This window comes from Sminthopsis crassicaudata, chromosome 1 (genome assembly GCF_048593235.1).
Source record: "Sminthopsis crassicaudata isolate SCR6 chromosome 1, ASM4859323v1, whole genome shotgun sequence".
NCBI lineage: Eukaryota > Metazoa > Chordata > Mammalia > Dasyuromorphia > Dasyuridae > Sminthopsis > Sminthopsis crassicaudata.
The window spans coordinates 1,580,735-1,600,914 of NC_133617.1; the positions used below are offsets into that span (position 1 = coordinate 1,580,735).

A 20,180-nucleotide genomic window follows, 5' to 3' on the forward strand; every position below is an offset into this window, starting at 1 on the left:
CCGGAATTCTTCTGAGATTGAAACTTTTCTATGGAAAATAAAATAAGAGGAATGGACCCAATAATTATCTAAAAATAAATATACCCGTAGACAGAGAGAAAGTATATAATGGTCACTCATCTTGCACCATTGTCCTTGTCTTGCACATGGACCTGACTCATGTCCCTCTGTTTCCTCCAGTGTGACCTGCAGATCAGAGCCAGGCTTCTGTAGATAGATAGTCCCTCCTCAGTTCCTGACTCAAGCAGCTGACTTGCCTGGAGCATGAGCAGTTGTTCCATTGCCTCAGAGTTAAAACTTTGATTAATGTCCAAGGAGATGTGGCCCCATATTGTGAGAAGCATTTCCCACCTCATTTCATCCCTTGCTGTGTCTATGCTACTGCAGCTTCCAGGGTCTCTGCAAAAGTGCTATGATGATCAACCCATGCATTACTTCCCAGCAGATGTGGAGATTGGCTTCTTTCTCCCCCTACAGTCACCTGAAGTGAGCAATGAAACAGGAGCAGAGCGGTTCCAGAGGCCTCCTGACAAGGCTTGTAGGGCTTTTAAGTAAGTGTCTCTATCTGTCTGTGTTCATTTCCACTGAGAGGATGCAAGAAAGGTCCCCATTGTTCAGTATGAGTCTCTCTCCTCTCCCTGTCTCTTCATGTTTTATCTTCTTGGCAGCTTTCATTGTGTTTCCTTACCTTCAGAGTTGAAGAAAGGAAAGCCCTCTCCCCTTCTTTCCCCTTCCCCTTCCCCATCAAACAGGTCATCCCCAGGTTTCTCTGTCCCTATCAGGCTCAGGCTTTTGTCTCCCTTCCAGGCCATCCTGACTTCATGGAAATAGTGAAGGGTTAATGGCCTGAAGCAGCAGAAGTACTTGGGCCCTGTTGCCTTTCTATCCTAGGACAGAATCCTTGCTGAGTGTCCATATCCTGAGTAAGTGGAAATCTGCCCCTTTCACAGGAAGGGAAGGTGTGTCTCCTCTCTGGATCTGCCTATCTGACAGGAGTGCACCCCTTGTTAGAAAGTCATGGGACCTTTCTTCAGGAAATTTAGGGTTAGGGATAATTCTACTCTTCCCACCTCACTTACGATTTGGAAACATGATCTTAGGTTTACTTCTTCCTGTGGTAAGTGAATTTATCATTGTTTTCTATTCTTTTTGGACTAAGTAATGTTGTCCCGAAAGTCAGTGTGTCCTAGCTTAGGGAATCTCAAAGGTACTGAGTGCATTAGGACTGATGGAGCCTGAAACTGAGGGCTGGGAAATTTGACTTTATTTGGAAAAGACAAAATTCTGCAGGATGGAGCTCTGGCAAGTTCTCAGCCTTGCAAATGGCTTTATGAAATGCCTGTTCCCTCTCAGGGATGTCTGGAGAATTCTGTTTTCTCAAGGTGGTGTGAGAGGGTTTTTTTTTAATTTCTCAAGCTAACTCTTCCTTAACCCGGGACAGATGGTGTTTATTTACTTTCTGGGATTTTGACAAACATCCTGACCTTCGTGCTGCTTGCATAGCTCTTAGTTTTATGCATTATCACCATCAACTCTGTTTGTAAATCCCTCCTTTCCATAGCAGGATCTCAGTATATAGTCATGCAACACTCAAATATAACCACTTGTAAGTCTACACTGTAGCAAAAAATTCAGACTGTTGCATCTATTTATGGATCATTTCCCTCTGTCACATCAGAGGAAAAGTTCATCAGCTTTTTACTTTGTCTTCTGCTCATTGAAGACAGACCATGAGTTTCCCTGAATGGTTCCTTGGCAGATAAAAGTTCTTTTCTGAACCTTCTGTAGTCTTATGTCATTATTTATTTCCTCTGGATTCTTTTTTCATGTGTACTTTTCTTTGTACTTATAAATGAAAATTCTCTAAAAATCAATATTAATTAATTATAAACATTTCATTAGAGTTGTGTATATTTTTGGCTAAGAAACAAGGCTATTAAACGATATTAATTATTGGTTACTCTTTTACTGCTTTAATATGCTTTTTTTTTTGTTCCATTTGCTGTTCAGCATCTAGGAAGGAAAAGTGGGAAGTTTGACCTAGAGGGCAAGTGTCACCACCCACTGGTGAAACATTAAATCACAATCCTGCTCTAAAACAAATGTCCTTTTATGTTTTATGAATTATTTGATTTTTTCCTTGAGAACTGCACCCCATGGGGAAGGCAAGGCCTCTATATTGTCAGCGTCAATGATAATTTGATGGAAATTGAATATAAGTGAGCATAATGTAACGCTAACCTTTTACATCCATTAAAATAACTCCAGAGTGTCTGAGAGATAGTCACTATTAAGAATATTTTACAAGGTTTTGTCAATTTTTAAACATGGGCTAGAATAATAAATTTATAGGTTTTTTGCTATTGGGCTCCTGGTTGAAGATCTGCTACTAAATCAAAATCTTGGAACTGACTTTTCTTCTCAGATCCTGAGAGAAAAGGAAAAAGTGAGGAGAGAGAAAAGCCGAACCAGGAAATCATTTTATAGGAGATATTAGATAGGATCTGAGTAAAATATTGCTTGTCTCGATCTGTGGCACATTCTATTCTCACACTTATTAGAATTTAGTTGTGTAATTTCCTCCTTTTAAAAGGACCTCTTTGCCAATACCCAGATATCAAAATTTCCTCAGTTTTCATAGACAATGATGATCTCCATGAAATCTATCCTAATTTCTTCAGGGAAATATGGTCTCACTGTAAAGTTTCCATATATATTAGTGACTGTAATCAATCTAATTATTCTTTTCTCACCGTGCCTCACAGTACCTTATTTCTCCCTCCCATTATACTCTAAGGCTTCTAGAGTCACCAATTATCCATGTCTTCTTGTGGAATCAGTGAATGACTCAAGCAAACAGTTTCACTGGGACGTAAAGCCAGTAGTCCTCACCCTTTAAGAAATTACCAAAAAAAGTATACTGGAACAAAGTGTATGGAGAGAGGTTATAAATGTTGTCGAAGTCCGCTTTCTGAAATGAATTCTGTGTGTTTTGCATTAATGTTCTATAACATTTACCATTAATTCACCAGATATATTGAAAAAAATTACCAGCAAGTCTACATGCCTGGCTTCACCCTGAGCGAGATTGTCAGGAATCCCAATCTGTTGCCCAACATTTCCTTGGGATACAGTATATACAACTCCTATTCCAGTGAAGCAAGGACCTTGGAGAACTACCTGAGGTTGCTGTCTGGAACACACCAGCCCCTCCCTAATTACAACTGCAGAGAGGGAGGAAAGGTTGTGGCTGCCATTGGAGGAGCCACATCAGCTCTCTCTGTTCAGATGGGGACCTTGCTTGACCTCTACCGTTTACCCCAGGTGAATGAGATTGAACCTAATACATTCTTTGTTCTTCTGTACAATCTAGTAGTCACAGCAGTAGTATTAGTAGTAAAAGTAACAGGAGCAGAAGCAGTAAAATAAGATGCATTTATGTATATCTTTAAAAAAATAAAAAATGTTTTACAAATGTATTTCTTTTGTTCTTCACAACAAATTCATAATGAAGATATTTTTATAAATCCCATTTACAATGGAGAGTACTGTGACTGAGAAAAGTTAGATTGTTATCATGCAGCTAATGATCAACTGGGATACTAATTAATTTGGATTTTCTTCCATCAGTTTAACTCTCTAGTGACTGAACAAATCCATTGTCCTCATCATCAGGGAAAATGAACTCCTATAAAAGGAACCATATTGTGAGCCAAGAAGGCATTTAGCCTTCAACCCAAGAAAGGATCTGAAAGCAAAACCGGTTATATTTGCCCATTATACAGATAAGTTCAGTAATGATTGCAGAAGTTAATGTGTTTACTCCACACTACACATTTTACAGACAGAAGAGAACTTATTAAATCATACCATTCTTGACTTTAAGTTGAATGAACTTTCAGTATTTTATACCTCATTCTATGTTCCTCATTCTTCATAATCCCTTAGTTCTTCACAATTAGTCCAGAATTTATTGAGATGAGAATTATTTATAAAAGGATACTGAGCATGAGCCCTGATGTATACTGTGCTTGTTTTAGGCAGCACTAGGAAGCTTATGCACAGAGCTGTTTCAAGAACTTCATATTTACATTTACAAATGGACAAGAGTTTGAGAACATTCCTGACACTCTTCTCAGAGAGGATCCTAACTTTATTAATGGGCACAGAAGGAGAGCAAAAATATTTGGTGCAAGGAGTGACATTTCAGAAAGCACCTCATCTTGTCAAAACTGAAAAGAGAACCCTGTGAGGACTGTAGTAGAACATGGCAGGATAAGTTGAATGTCTCCTTCACCAAAAGGGCAGATTCCCACTGTGATGTGTGTGTAAATATGTGACCCTCAGATCTGAAACACTATTTGTTATAGTGGATTTGAGGTTTTATCAGCCCTCTTATGCAATCCACAAATATCTGTATTTGTCAATAGGACAAATATTCTTGCCAAAGATTGTGGTAATGATTATCAAATTTTGGGACAAGCCTTATGATGTGTCATAGAGAATAAAAATACATTTAAAATTTTGTCTCATGATAGGTAATGTGGGCTCATATATAGAGCAGAGTAATGTTAGGTATAATGTTTGATGGGGTGTTAAATCGTGCTCTTTTTTCCATAGTTTTCATGTGTATAAGAACTTTACAGAAGTATTAGGCCACTTATGTGCAGTTTAGGACATGTTTTAGCTGTTTTCAATTATTTTACAATTGTATTTATTTTTGTTCTTAAATGTTTACAAGCACATTGTTACTATATTTTATTTCATTGCTTCCAATAATAGCATGTCAAAAACAATTTTTTAATGTTCTGAGATCCCCATTCTCTTTCTCTTTCTTCCTTTATGGTGCCCCCTACATAAACTGGTATTCATTCAGATATCAGTTATACATGTACAATCATGAAAACCATTTCCATTTTAGTCATTTTAAAAAGAGAACTCAAAAGAAAGAAAATGAAATATGCTATGCTTCATTCAGGATTCAGACAATATCAGTTCTTTCTCTATTGATGAAACCTCTATTTCTTCAATAGTTCTCTCAAAATTTCTTGATTCATCGATGAGAATTTCTAAATCATTCACAATAGTGCTATTCGAGTGTAGCATGCTCTCCAGCTTATGCTCACTACACTTTACATCTTTATACCTAGAACTTTCCAGCGATTTTCTTTTGCTTCTGATTTATATCAGCCTATTTACACTTCCTCATCATCATACACTGTAGCTAGTGTAACCACTTTACAATTGAAATATGTGCATTTGACTTCCAATCTTTAGACTTAGCAAAAACAACTGCTTAATGAATTTAGTTCAAATTGGTTCTTTGTCACTTTCGTAATAATATTGGTATATGGATTTATCAAAGGTATGGCTGGATGGAGGTATATGAACAGTTTCAAAGCCTTTTAATCATCTTTTCAAATTTTTTCCCATAATAATTGTATCAAATCACAATTCCAGCAACAGTGTCGTATTTCCCCAGTTTACAATATGCCTTACAGGATTTTTTATGATTCTCTATTCATTATGTTAATCAATCTAACAAGTGGGATGTGGTACTTCATAGTTGTTTCACTGTGCACACCTCTAAAAATAGTGACTTAGAATTTTTTCATATGCTTAGAGATAACTTTAATATTTGACAAATGAAGTCAATCTACAATACACATTGCAATTCCCTTGCCCAGTTTGCTGCTGAATTTTACCAGAGATACTTCGTACAAAAATTTTCCATGTTTTCTGCTTTCCTTTTATGTTTTTGGAGTATTTGCATATCTGATAGGTGTCCTTTGCTACATCCAACTTGTTTTGAATTGCATTTCTCCAATGTTGCAAAAACAATTTTTTGTTTCGTGTTTGTTCTATTAATACCAATGATACATGAAGAAGAATGAGCTGTCATTATGCTTGAAAAGTCATATTCTTGCACATCCTTAGTGATTGGGAGGATGTCAGCTACTCAGCTACATTGTACTGGGGGTGTTTTTCCTTTACCACTCATTTAGATCTCACTAAGTTATTTTAGGAATCTCAGTTTTCTGATTTCATAAAACCAGAAATACATATTCGGGGCCTATTGGAAACCAGTTAGATTTTCTTGTTGAAAATACCACAATTAAAACCAGTAATGACATCTACAGGTGAATATTATTTTGTTCCAAATCAAAAAAGTACCCAGTGCTGATCATGTGGTTTTCTTTCATTCACCAAAGAAAACCTTGTCTTCAGCCTCAATCATATAGAGCTGGTTTACTCTAGAAATTTGTTGTTGGACAAAGATCAAATGAAGAAATAATTTATATATTCTGGTTCTTTTGGGAATCTTAAGGAAGATTCATTGCTTGAATGCCTTCAATAAGTCATTGTCTTTTTGAGAGCTGAGAGAGAGATAGACTTTCAGAGAGATATTGTCATTTGTGAAAAACTTTACAATAAAATCTAAAACTTTCTTCTAACAAAAAATATGCCCATTTGAGTAATGTATTTTACTTTCGTTCTTTCAGCAGCAGCATACACCGGCTCATCCATATTTTTTTTTCTCATCCAGGTTACTTATGGTCCATTTGATTCCAGTCTTACTGACAAAGTCCAATTTCCTTCTCTCTATCAGATGGCCCACAAATCCTCTTCTCTTCACCGAGGAATTGTCCGCTTATTGGCATATTTTCAATGGAACTGGATAGGTCTGATTGTCTTTGATGATATGAGAGGTGAGGAATTCCTCAAGGAAATGAGAGAGGAAATGAAAAAGAAAAGTGTTTGTGTGTCCTTCACAGAGAAGATCCCTCTCAGTGACCGAAAAAATAGGGAGACAGCTGAAGCCTTCAAGTTCAGGATCCTAATTTCAGAAGTCAAAGTCATTGTCATTCATACTGACACAGACTCATTAACAGTTATGGGAAGGCCAACAGGATTATTATCTCCAATCAAGAAGGTGTGGATTGCCACATCTCATTCAGACACTACAATAAGAGCCCTGTACCATTATGGTTTCATTTTCTATGCTAATCTCTTTTTGTCACACTTGACTACTCCAGTACCTGGGTTTGACAGTTTTATAAAGGAGATTATTCCTCCTTTAACCTGGAGATACAATTTTATTGAAGCACATAGGCCATCACCTTTGAAATGCTCAGATCAAGAAGATATCCCAGAGCAAGATTTATATTTGCCAAATGGCTCCCTGAAACATTTACCTTTTTACCTTATGGACAGGCCCACATCCCCCTTGAGTTACAACATCTACAATGCTTTATATGCTGTGGCTTGGGCTCTCCATGAAATAGTGATGAAAAAATCCAAGAAAACATCCTTGGGAAAAGAAGATTCTGTATTGCCTCATCCATGGCAGGTAATACGGAAAGAATGATGCCTTTTTAGCTATGATTTTTTGAGTATGTATTTTAGTAAGAAGGGGTACACATGAGACATTGAAGCCTTTTCAATTTCTAAAACTATTCTTATTGTGTATTCCTGAAAGTTTTTTTTTTGTTGGTTTCCAATATTTGTCAAAAAGCATATACAGTTACTATGAAATTTCATTCCTAGAGTGTTAGAGTTGTAAATAATGTTAGGTTTCATATTTCCTATTCAGCTCTGGACTTCTTTTATCAAAAATATTTGAAGGCGCTTTATTTCATTAGGAACCCAATTTTTTTCCTGAAGGAATGGACTCAGGTTTTCTGGATAGGTGATTTTTATTTGCAAGCCAGATCCTATTTTTTCCCCAAATTAGGCTATTCTATGCACTCTGATCTTTCAATTAAGCAGGAGAGGATTCTTTTTTCATCCTCAATGTGGCTCCAATGTATAGAAGTGTTTCTTTCTGCATCCTTGCATTATTTTTTTTCCTTCACCTTGGAGGTCCAGAATTGGGCTATAATATCCTGGTGACGTCCTTTGAGGATCTTTTTCAGTACATGATCTGTAGTTATTTCATACTCTCTTTTCCCTTCATATTCTGGAAGGCAGGAGAAATTTACTTGATACTTTCTCGAAACATAGAATCCATGTTCTTTTTGATTGTAGAACTCGTGTATTCTCATAATGTAAGTCTCGCATAAATGATCTGCCTTCTTTCTGTTTTCCAGGTCAGCATTTCCCATTGTGATACTGTTTACTATTTTTCATTCTTTTTCCTTTTGGTTTTGTATTCAATTTTCAAAAAATAATTATCTTCTGCCTTCTTAATTCTAATTTTTAAAGAAATATTCTCCTCAATGGCCTCTATATTTCCTGTTCAATTTGAATTCTGATTTTTAAGACTTTTTTCTCTTCTAAGTCTTTTTCTGCTTCCTTTTACATCTCTCTCATTTTTATTCATTCTTTTTTCTCTACCTCTCTGACTTCATTTTGCAAATTCATTTAGAAGTCTTCTGTGGCTTTAGACCTATTCTTTCTTTTGTTATGGACTTTGGATATAAGAGCTTTCACTTTATTTTCTTCTTAGTATAGACTTTTCCTCTTCCTGTTCATCACAGTAATTTTCTATGATTAGGACCATTTTTGGTTCTTTGCCAGTTTTCCCAGCCTATTATTATTTGACTTTCCTGTGCATTAGAGTAGTGCCCTGTTTCCAGGATAAAGGGGCCAAAGTTCCAAGCTTCAGGAATTTGGTGCAGCTATTTTCAGGGATTCTTCTAGGTTGCTAGAATTTTCAATTCTCCCAAGGTGGTCTGATATTGGAAGAAATCTGTTTATTACTGTCTTGGCCTCTATTCTGTACTTTCAATTACCACAAGCACTTTTTCCTGCCCTGGAGCTGTGTGAAGATCCATCTTGTGCTGTGCCTAAATGTTTTTATGTGCTAGTTTTCTTTCTCCCCCTCAAACTGTGAGCCAGGCAGGTGTGCTCGATCTGGGTACTGGCAAAGCAACCGAGTCCTGTCCCAGGGCTTTAAAAGAGACCCCTGTGATACCCTTCTGACAAGCTCTTCAGCCCTCTTAACATCTGTGGTACAATAACTGCTGCAATGACTGCCACTTCTGCAGTAACCTCAGGTGTTGTGTAATCAGTGGCTACTGTATTGAGCTCCTGGTTGGCTTTGAATGTCACACAAATGGTTTGATAGTTTATGCTGGAGATGGGAGAAAAGCACTGGAGATTATCAAGGATGGGAGTGACACAGTCTGGCCTGTGCTTCACAATAATCCCTTCCAAGGCAGGATGGAGGGTAGTATAAGAGAGGCTTAGTCAGAGGCGCCCACCAGGAGCCTATTGCAATAATCCAGGTGTGAAGTCATGAGGATGTTCCAGTAGCAGAGAACAAGAGGGCAACATATTAGAGAGATATTGCAAGCAGACCTTGGAAATAAATTATATAATGGGGGTGAGAAATCATGAGGATTTGAGTGTGAAACTCAAACTACAAACCTGGGAGATGCAGGCAACCTGTGGGTGTCAGAGGGTCCTTTCTGTGTCACAGGAGAAACTCATGTTTGTTCACACCTGAAAATAAGACCACAGGAATCCATAAATTTTCATGTACCTCTCCCGGAGGTACCGCTCACTAATGAGCATCTCTCTTCTCTTTCAGCTACACTCCTACCTGAAGAACACCCAGTTTAAGAACATTGTTGGTGAGCAGGTGTTTGTGGATGAGAACAGACGTATAGAGGCCCAGTATGCCATTATGAACTATGTATACTTTGATTTTTATAATGATTATATTCTGTACGTGGGGGATTTTATCCCAGAAGCTAAGCCTGGACAAGATTTTACAATTTGTGCAAATGTCATAGTGTGGGACCTGTGGAGTTCAAAGGTCAGAGAAATTATTGTTAATTTATGCTCCTAAACAGGAAGAAACCTTGACCTATGTGATGTACTCTCCATTATTGATAGGTGCAGCAGGGTGGGAAAATGGCTAGAATGTAAGACCTCGTTCTCTTTCACTTGTCATAAGTTCATACATTTGTCCCCTCTTTTCTCTGTAGCAATCCTCTTTAATATTTCTTACGTCACTATAACACTTTATTATATTTATGCACATCTACATAAGTATATTGTTAAACACACAGAGCAATTGTTTCATATATATATACATATATGTAATTTTTATCTATGTATTCACACAGATCTATAAATATAATATGTAGTTCAACAAATCTTCAATTTATGGGTACCATTTCATATTCATATTTTTTTGCCATTTCCAAAGCAGATATAAATATATTTAATTGTATTTTTTCAACTTATATAGCAAAGAAGGAAAAAGCCTTTAATTTGTACACAGCAGAACATAGAGGAGTCAATATATAACCATGACTTTCCTTTACATATTACTTAATTTTTTTTTAAAAGATGTATCTGTGTCTCTATCTATTTGTGTGTGTGTGTGTGTGTGTGTGTGTGTGTGTGTGTGTGTGTGCAAAACAAAAGTAACCATGTTCTATCTCTCTTTGGAGGTAAATTGTTTATACTTGCATCTGTCCTTTGTTTTAGAAGTTATTGCACACAAAATATCTTAGTCTTCAAAAGTATTTTTAGAAAACTATTGCTGCTACTGTGCCCAATACTTTTTTAGTTGGGCTCATTTTATTTTTTTATTATTTCATGCAACTTTTTTCCTCTTTTCCTAAAATAAACCAGGTTATCATGTCTAATAGCACACCACTATTCTATTATTATGTACATCAAATCTTGTTTAGTCACAGTGGATACAGCACTGACTCTGGGGCCAGAGGGACCTGAGTTTCCATCCAATCTGAGACACTGAACACTGCCTAGATGTTTGACCCTGACCAAGTCACTTAATCCCAATTCACACATACACCCATGCACCCCCCTAACCCACCCAAACACACTCACACATACACACAAACTCATACATACATTCACTCACAACTAAGTAAGACCAAAGTCTCTTAGAATTATCTTTTATCATCTCATTGTTGAAATGAACCAAGTCCATCAGAGCTGATTATCATATAATCTTAGTACTCAGTAAAATGTTGTCAGGGTTCTGTTCATTTCACTCAGCCTCATTTTAATTAAGTTTTTCTAAGATTTTCTCAAATCATCCTGGTCGTCTTTTCTTACAGAACAATACTATTCCATGAAATTCCTATGCTATAATTTATTCAGCCCTTCCCCAACTGATGGGAATCCACTCAATTTCAAGTTCCTTGTCCCTATAAAAAGAGCTGCTCACAACATTTTTTCATCTATGTGTTCTTTGCCCTCTTTTAAGATCTCTTTGAGATAGACACTCAGTAGACACACTGCTGGATAAGAAGATGTGCACATTGTCTTAGTCCTTTGAAAATTCTTGAGAGTGGTTGAGTAATTCCAGAACTCCACCATAATGCATTTCATTAGCGTCCAAATTTTTCCATATCTCCACCAACATTAATTATTATATTTTCCTGTTATTTTATTCAGAGAAAGTGTCCTTTATTTTGATTTTCATAGTCAATATTGATTTAGAACAGTAGTCTTCATACTTTTTAAATAGGGGGCCAGCTCACTGTCCCTCAGACTGTTGGAGTGCTGGACTATAGTAAAAATAAAAGCTCACATTCTGTCTCCGCCCCTCAGCCCATTTGCCATAACTTGGTGGGCTGAATAAAGGCCCCATCTGCCCCCGGGTCATAGTTTGAGAACTACTGATATAGAACATATTTTAATATGATGAGAAATGGCTTCAATTTCTTCATCTAAAAATAGTTGGTTCATTCTTTTGACCATTTATCAATTAGGGAATGGCTTATATTTTTATAAAATTGACTCATATACATACATAACATATATATATATATATTATATGTATATATATATGTGTGTGTGTATGTATTGTGTGTGTACATACATACATTAATATAGGTATTTATTTATTTGAGAAATGAGATCTTCAAAAGAGAGAGTGCAGTAAAAGGAAAAAAAAAATCCCCAATCTTACTAGTTCTGTTCAAATCTTGGCTATCTTGAGTTTTTTTTTGAAGAATGTTTTCCATTTGATTTACTCAAAATTATCCATTTTGCATTTTTAATGTTCTCCATTTCTTCTTTGGTCATAAAATCCTCTCTTCTCCAAATATCCAAGGGATAGACCAGCCTTTATTCCCATAATTTGCTTATAGTATCACTATTTATGCCTAAATCACGAATCATTTTTTTCTTATTTTAATATAATACATTAAATATTGATTAGTGTCTAGTTTCTGTTGTATTATATTTCAGGTTTCCCAGCACTTTTAGTCAATGAGTGAATTCTTCTCCCAGAACATTCAGTCTTTCATTTTATCAAACACTACATTCCTATAATTGTTGACAATTCTGCATTGTGCATCCAACTTATTCCACTGATCCACTATGTTTGTTGCACTAGCAAATACCTTTGAAGGGTACTGTAATAATAGTTTTATTTCTATAAGTTCTAGACTTTATTTGTTTGCATTTTTCATTATTTTATTAATTCTTAAATTTTGTTATTTCAGGTGAACTTTTAAAATTATTTTTCTGATTCTAAAAAGCAAGGTCTTGGCAGGAGGATTAGAATGACACTCACTAAGTAGGTTAATTACAATTAACATTTGATGAGATTACCTTGGCCTATACATGAGCAGTTGATATATTTCTGATTGTTTAGATCTCACTTTATTTGTATGAAAAGTGTTTTGTAATTCTATTCCTATATTTCATGGCTTGTCTTAACAGATAAACTCCCAAATATTTTATATGTCTACCATTATTGTAAATGTTTTTTCCTTTCCATACCTTACTGCTAAGTTTTGTGTTAACATAAAGAAATACTGATAATATATTTGTGTTTATTTTACATTCTGTGGAACTGTTAATGTTGTTAATTGTTTCTAGTAGCTCAAATTTTATATGTATAACGTCATGTTACCTACAAAGAGTGATATGTTTTCCTGCACAAATTACCAGATTCATTCAAAATTTTCTTCTGTTTTATTTGGTTAAATTAACATTGCTGAATAATAGTAATGAGAATGGGCAACCCTATCTTATTGTAGATGTGTTGAGCTTATCCTCATAAACATATAATATTTGCTGAAAGGTTTAATGATAAGGTATTTATAATATTTAAAGGAACTCCATTTATCCCTCTGCTCTCTAGAGTTTTTAATAAAAAATAGATGTTGCATTTTCCCAAATCATTTCTCTGCATGGATTGAGATAATTGTATGACATATGATACTTTGGTTTTCGACATAGAAGATTATGTTGATAGTTTTGCTTATACAGAGCCAGCCTTGCATTTCAGATATAAATCCCACTTGGGTATAATGCATTATGTCTGGTGATAAGCTACTAGAATCTCTTTTCCCATACTTTTAATTTTTTTGTATCAATATTCATTAGGGAAATTGGTTTATAATTTTCTCTTTGTATTTTGGCCTTTTTTGGTTTACGTATCAATACAATTTCTATATCAGAAAAGAAATTTGGTAGGATTCTTTCTTAAATCATTTTTCCAAATAGTTTAAATAGTATTAGAATTTATTGTTTTTTAAATGATGAAGAGAATTCACTGGTCCAGGAATTTTTTTTTGAGGGGATTGAGTTAACTTATTTTCCTATTACCCTTTTCTAAAATGAACCTGTTTAATTATGTTATTTCCTTTTCTGTTTTTCGGGACAAGGTATAGTTTTCTAAGGATTCATTGATTTCATTTAGATTCATGTTATCTTTATTAGCATAAATTGGGGAAAATTGTTACTAATTTTTGATTAAATTTCTACTTCATTCATGATAAGTTCATGCTATTCATGTTTGATTCTGATAACTTGGTTTTCTTCTTTCCTTTTTCTAATCAAATTAATCAAAATTTTATCAATTTTGTTGTGTTTTTTTCATAAAATTCAAATATCAATTTTATTATTATTTCAAGTCTTCTCCCTTTCTATTGTATCCATCTCTAATATAATTTTCAGAAGTTTTACAATTTAATTGGAAATTTTAACTTCTTCTATTTCTAGCTTTTTTACTTGAATACCAGTTCATTGATCTCCTCAATGTTATACCCATGAACAATTAGAGACATAAATTTTCACCATTTACTGTTTTGCTTCAATGCATAATTACTGGCATGCCATCAATCATCTGTTGTTAGACTTACTCATTATTTATAATTCAATTATTTACTTTCTAATTAAGGTTGGGTCTATTTTTCCTTAGTCATTTATTAGAAGTAATTTTTATTGCATCACATTTTGAAAAGCAAGCATTTGCACATCTGTTTTTCTATTTTTGATTCAGAGGATCTTATGCTCTAAGAAGTGGCCAGTTTTTCTAGAAGTGCTATATGGTCCACTGAGAAAAAAAAGGTCTATTCCTCTCTATCCCCATTCAATTGTCTTCAGAGATCTGTCTTACCTAAATTTCTAAAATTCTATTCACCTCCTAAACTGCTTTCTTGTTTACTTTGTGGTTGGATTTATCTAGTACTTACTACTTTGTAATTACTATTTTGTCACTCCTGGTTCTATTTTCTATATCATTAGGTTCTCCAATGAAATATTTTATATTTCCTTCAAAATTTTCACTTAATTTTTACTTTAATTTCATTGATTTTATGTCTACTTGAGTCATTCAGTTCCATTTGTCAGATTCTAAGTTTTAGTAAACTACTTTTTTTTTCTGTCAGTCTTTCACCTCCTTTTGTATTTGGCCAATTATACAAATTGGCCATGGTCATGGACATGGAACTTTTATTCCATGGCTTTTTAAAAAATTTATCCAAGTTTATGTTTAAGGAGTTATTTTATTTTTTAAATTTTCTCAATCATATTTTCATTTCTTTACATTTTTTAAATTATAGCTTTTTATACACAACACATATGCATGGGTCATTTTTCAACACTGATCCTTGCAAAACCTTCTAATCCAATTTTTCCCCTCCTTTCCCCTACCCTCTCCTTTATATGGCAGGTAGACCAATACATGTCAAATATATTAAAGTATATGTATTTAACATATACAATATATGTAAACATATAAGGTTCTTTAAAAAGAGCTAGGAAAAAATGGGGAAAGTAAAGGAAAGCTTTGCAAGAGGTTCAGGAAATCATCTCCCTTAAAAACAGAATTTGTGAAATGGAAAAGATAAACATTCCCACGCAAACAGAATATGTGAATTGGAAAAGTTAAACGATTGCAAAGAAAACATAATTTGTGAATTGGAAAAAGAAAATACTTCTTTTTTAAAAACTTGGGAAAATGGGAAAACATTCCATAGAACAAAACAACTCATTAAATTAAAAAACTCAATTGGACAAATACAAAAAGAAATAAAAATGTGAATGAAGAAAATCATGCTATGGAATATTATTCTTCTTTAAGAAATGACTAGCAGGATGATTTCAGAGAAGCCTGGAGAGACTTACAGGAACTGATGATAAGTGAAATGAGCAGAACCAACAACAATACTACATTTTGATGAATTCTGATAGACATTAATCTCTTCAACAATGAGAAGATTCAAATCTCTTCCAATGAACAGAAGCAGCTATATCCAGAGAAAGAACACTGGGAAATTAATATGCACCACAACATATCATTTCCTCTCTTTCTGTTATTGTTTCCTTGCATTTTAGTTTTTTCCTGTCAGATTGCATTTACCTATGTGGTAGGGACCAGATCAGATCCACCTTTAGATCTAGAGCCAATCTGATTTTAGCCTCCTCAGGGTCTGAAGTCTGCTCTCTTTCCTATAGAAGCTCCCAACAATTAGAGCATGCATTGCCTTTTTACTCACTTAAAAAAAAAAAAAAGCTATGGTCTGCTTATGAGAGACAGGTTGGTATTTCCAAGCTGCCTCTATAGACAATAGGAAGTATCAGTGAAGCAGCAGTGGGGACAGCATCCAGAAGCTGCCTAGAGATTAGCCATTGTGCTGAAATCAGTAGCAGAGGGAAGGCAGTATCTACACTGGGAGCAGTGATTGGGAGCAGCAGTGGACTGCACATGGATTACACTGAGACACTCTGGCTGTTGGTTGTATTTGGCCAGGTCCTGAAATACTTTATCCTTTTGGGGTTATAGCCTTTACCCCTGTGTTTATAGCTTCTCTGCTGATCTACTGTGTGCTGCAAGAGTAGAGTAGCTGACACTGTGCTAAAGTGCTCCCCCCAGATTTTCCACCAGCAGACCCCACCCCCTCCAGTCTGCTCAGCGTGAGCTGTTTCCTGTGGTCTCACTGTCTGTCTTAGGTCTGTGTCTGGCCTAACCCCAGTTTATCCCTATCCACCAGCAAAACAGACCTTTTTCTGGCGAATTTCGAGGATATTTTCAGTTGGCTATGTGTTGTATTCTCAATATCCGTGGATTCTGACAGTCAAGCACTAATTGTGAGACTGAATTTTGTTGAAATTGATTGAGGGTAAAGGACAGCTTAGGAAGATGCATGTGTTCTTGCCACTATCTTATAACTACCCCCAACCAAATAGATTTTAAAAATAATTAATATCTGTATCTTTCCCATTTTTTCCAAATTTGTTTTTTAAAGAGTTGTTTCTTATAGATATTTCCATATCTCCTTTTCTACACTTAGATTTTTATTTTCAAATTGTCATAATTTTCCTTCATAATTTATATTCCTACACATTTTAGCTCTCATTTCTTTTTTAAGATTTTTTTTTGAGTTTTTTCAGGAGAGGGTTTTGAGCTTCACAAGAGTTCACATTCCCCCCTGAGATTTTATTCAAAGGCATTTTACTCTTCCAGCCTTCTATTATGATATTTCCTGACTGATACATCTTCATGGTCAGATCGTTTTTTATCCTGCTCTTCTCACTTGTAATATTTGAGCTCTGATCCTTAGACACACAAGAGAGTGTCTCAAGCTTCTTTTGCAGAAGAAGAGGGGTCTCTCACTGACTGTGTGGGCCAATGGTGGGGAGGTTCACTGAGTCTCAGTGTCTCTTCTATGTTTGCCCTCGATGTCTCACATCAGAACTGCTGATGCACTGGCTTTCTGGATGAGGATACAGTAAGCACTGTTGTTGTACTTTGGCTAAGAGCCTCATATTAAATTCCCAATGCTGGATTTCTCCAGGTTGTCCTAGATATAGCCCACCTCTGCTGGGCCATGATGCACCCTGTGCTGTCCACAAAGGCCTGTCCTGAAGCCATTGCAAGATGTCTTAAGCTGAAAAATTACATTCCAAATGTTTCTGGCTTCTGTCACTCCAAAATACAATCGGGCACTTGTTCTGCCAAAAGTGTACATCACTCCTTCACCAATTGTTTCACCTTCTCTTTCATCACTTATTATTGAAGAAAACATTTCCAGTACAATATTGAATAATAATGGTGTTAATGGCTATCCTTGTTTAACCATGTCCATATTAGAAATACATTTAGGCAATTAACATTCACATTATTTTGGGAACAGCACTTGCAGTATAATGGCCATGCCCAAGAAGAAACTTCAGGATCTTGTTGAGATCTGTCCCACATCTATGACTGAGACTGGGGAAGGCATCTTCTATGTAATTGGCCAATATATGGACTGTTTTTAAATGATCAGGGTGTGAAATACATTTTTGTGAATGGTTCAGAAAGAGAAGGTTTGTCACTGAGCGTTGCAGAAGAGGAGGTGACAAATGAAAAAAAGTAAGTTGGACCATGTCATCTTCATATACACTTCTAATTATGTACCTGAGGAGGTGGTTCACAAAACCAGAATGGCAAAAACAGCTGCGTTTTTCTTTGCATACATAAATAGCTATCAGTTAAAAATGTTTATTCCAGTCTCCTGTCACTATCTTAGGTTCCCTCTGCGGTATGTACTGCCAGTTGTCCTGCTGGATTCAGGAAGTTGCCTTTGGAGGGGAAGCCTCCTTGTTGCTTCAGCTGCTCCCCATGCTCAGAAGGAGAAATCTCCAGTCATAGGGGTGAGTTACTGAAAGGAACCCTACTTCTTGGTAATTTGAGGCAGTACTAGCATGTCTCTTTGGCTCTTCACTGTGTATGTGACAGGGCAATAAAAAAAGTGAACATCACAAAAAAGAGGGAGAAACAATGAGGAGAAAAATATATTTTAGGAAAATGAGAGAATGCTGAAGTATGGATCTAGTGTGTCACTGAAGCATTCTAGCTGCTAATTTCAGGTCTCATGGATCTGAAAGCGAGGGTGAAAATAAGGTCAATCCAATATTCCAAATACTAGTGAAAAAATCCAATGGAGTATCCAAAGACAATTTTCCTTTTAATTAATTGATGGAATGAAAGTATTAAAGGGTTACCTTTTCATTGTTTAATATATCCTGAAAAGGCTTCATTTCCCTTGGGATTAATAAAAGGAACAATTCCAAAATAAGAAAAAAAAGTTTTCTATCAGAAACTTGCCAGTTATTTAATAGCTTATTAATCAATCAGTCAATCAATAGTCATTTAATAGGAGAAGAACTTGGTCATAAATAATGGGACAGAGTGATAAAAAGGAGGTGAATCCTTCATTCAGGGAGATTCTATTCCAACAGAGGAGACAAGAATACACACACTGTCTGTGTCTACCAAGAAAATGTTTAAAAAGTTCATATAAATTCAACAATATTAACTGTGGAAAGGTGTAACCTGGGAGCTGAAAAGAATGAGGAAGTATAGATACAAACAGCTCTTCAACTTGAGTTGTTGCCCAACACAACACAGAAGCAACCAGGATATTTGATACTGAAGGGTTTCACTGTCTAACCTTACTGTCCTTAGTGATTGTGTTAAGAAAAAAAGTAACATCACTTATGTAAAAGAAATAAAGAGAACTTGAACAAAAGCCAACCAGGGATCAAGGAAAAGAATAGTTTTGATCTGACAAGTATACCAAGGAACTTACCAGTGACTGTGTCATACAGTAAAGAGAGAATGGGATTTTGAGTCCTATGGAAGCAGAAGGACTTGCTGCAGCTCTCCTGACTATTTCCTGTGGTGGGAATGTAGAGAAATGATTTAATCTAAATTTTAAGTCTTTGTTTGCCTCCTGCAGATGCTGAGCAGTGTCAGAAGTGCCCAGAGGATGAATATCCCAATGAGCAGAGAGATCACTGCCTCCCCAAGACTGTGACCTTCCTGGATGTGAATGAACCTTGGGGGAATGCAGTGACAGCTGTAGCTCTTTCACTCTCATTGCTCACAGCCCTGGTTCTGTGGGTCTTTGTGAAATTCCAAGATACTCCCATAGTCCAAGCAAATAATCGGAACCTCAGCTACCTGCTCCTCATCTCCCTTTCCTTCTGCTTCCTCTGCTCCTTGCTCTTTGTGGGCCGTCCCACCACTGCTTCCTGTCTTTTCCGGCAAACAGTATTTGCAGTTGTGTTCACAGTGGCTGTTTCCTCCATTTTGGCCAAAACCATCTTAGTGGTTCTGGCTTTCAGGCTTACAGGGCCAGGGAGCAGGATGAGGATATTCCTTCATCCTAGAGTGCCCTACTGTGTTGTTCTCATCTGCTCTGGAATTCAAGGCCTTTTCTGTGCCATCTGGTTGGGGACCTCTCCCCCCTTTCCAGAAGCAGACACACACTCTGAATCCAGGTACATCATCCTCACATGTAACGAGGGCTCCGCCTTTGCATTTTACTGTGTCCTGGGCTACATGGGGTTTCTGGCCCTGGGCAGCTTCACCATAGCCTTCCTGGCCAGGAACCTGCCTGATGCCTTCAATGAAGCCAAGTTCATCACTTTCAGCATGCTGGTGTTTTGCAGTGTCTGGATCTCTTTCCTCCCCTCATATCAGAGCTCCAAAGGGAAAGCCATGATGATTGTGGAGATCTTTTCCATCTTGGCCTCTAGCTCTGGGTTACTGGGCTGCATTTTTATTCCCAAATGTCTTGTGATTCTCCTGATATATTGGGAAAATACCATAAAACAGAACAAGAATCAAAGGAGTTCCAGGAGCAAGAAGTTTTCTTTTTTCTAAAATTTGATATCTTTATTTGCCCCCATTCCATGTAAAACACTATTTTTAATGTTTTTTTAAATGTTTGACTTCCACATTCTCTCCCTTCTTTTTTAACTTCAGAACCATTAAGAGGCCACACGTGTAGTTACACAAAATATTTATATAAATATCTTGTTGACAAATATACATGCGTTTTTCCTCGGCTTAAGAAAAGGCCCCTTAAAAATAATTTTTACACACTGTGTAACACCAACAGCTTCATCATAAAGACCTTCAGAGTTGTTTTGGATCATTGTGTTATTGAAACAATAAAGTTATT

The 20,180-nt window shown here is 36.1% G+C and overlaps 1 protein-coding gene across 1 annotated transcript; it reads left to right on the top strand.

Moving 5' to 3' along the window:
• Positions 1–426: 426 nt before the first annotated feature.
• On the top strand, positions 427–19,879 carry LOC141550666 (vomeronasal type-2 receptor 26-like). The gene is made up of 6 exons (XM_074281951.1): positions 427–551; positions 3,033–3,324; positions 6,611–7,351; positions 9,536–9,763; positions 17,739–17,862; positions 18,951–19,879. Exons 1-6 carry the CDS (start codon positions 427–429, stop codon positions 19,877–19,879), a joined length of 2,439 nt encoding a protein of 812 aa, XP_074138052.1.
• Positions 19,880–20,180: the final 301 nt, after the last annotated feature.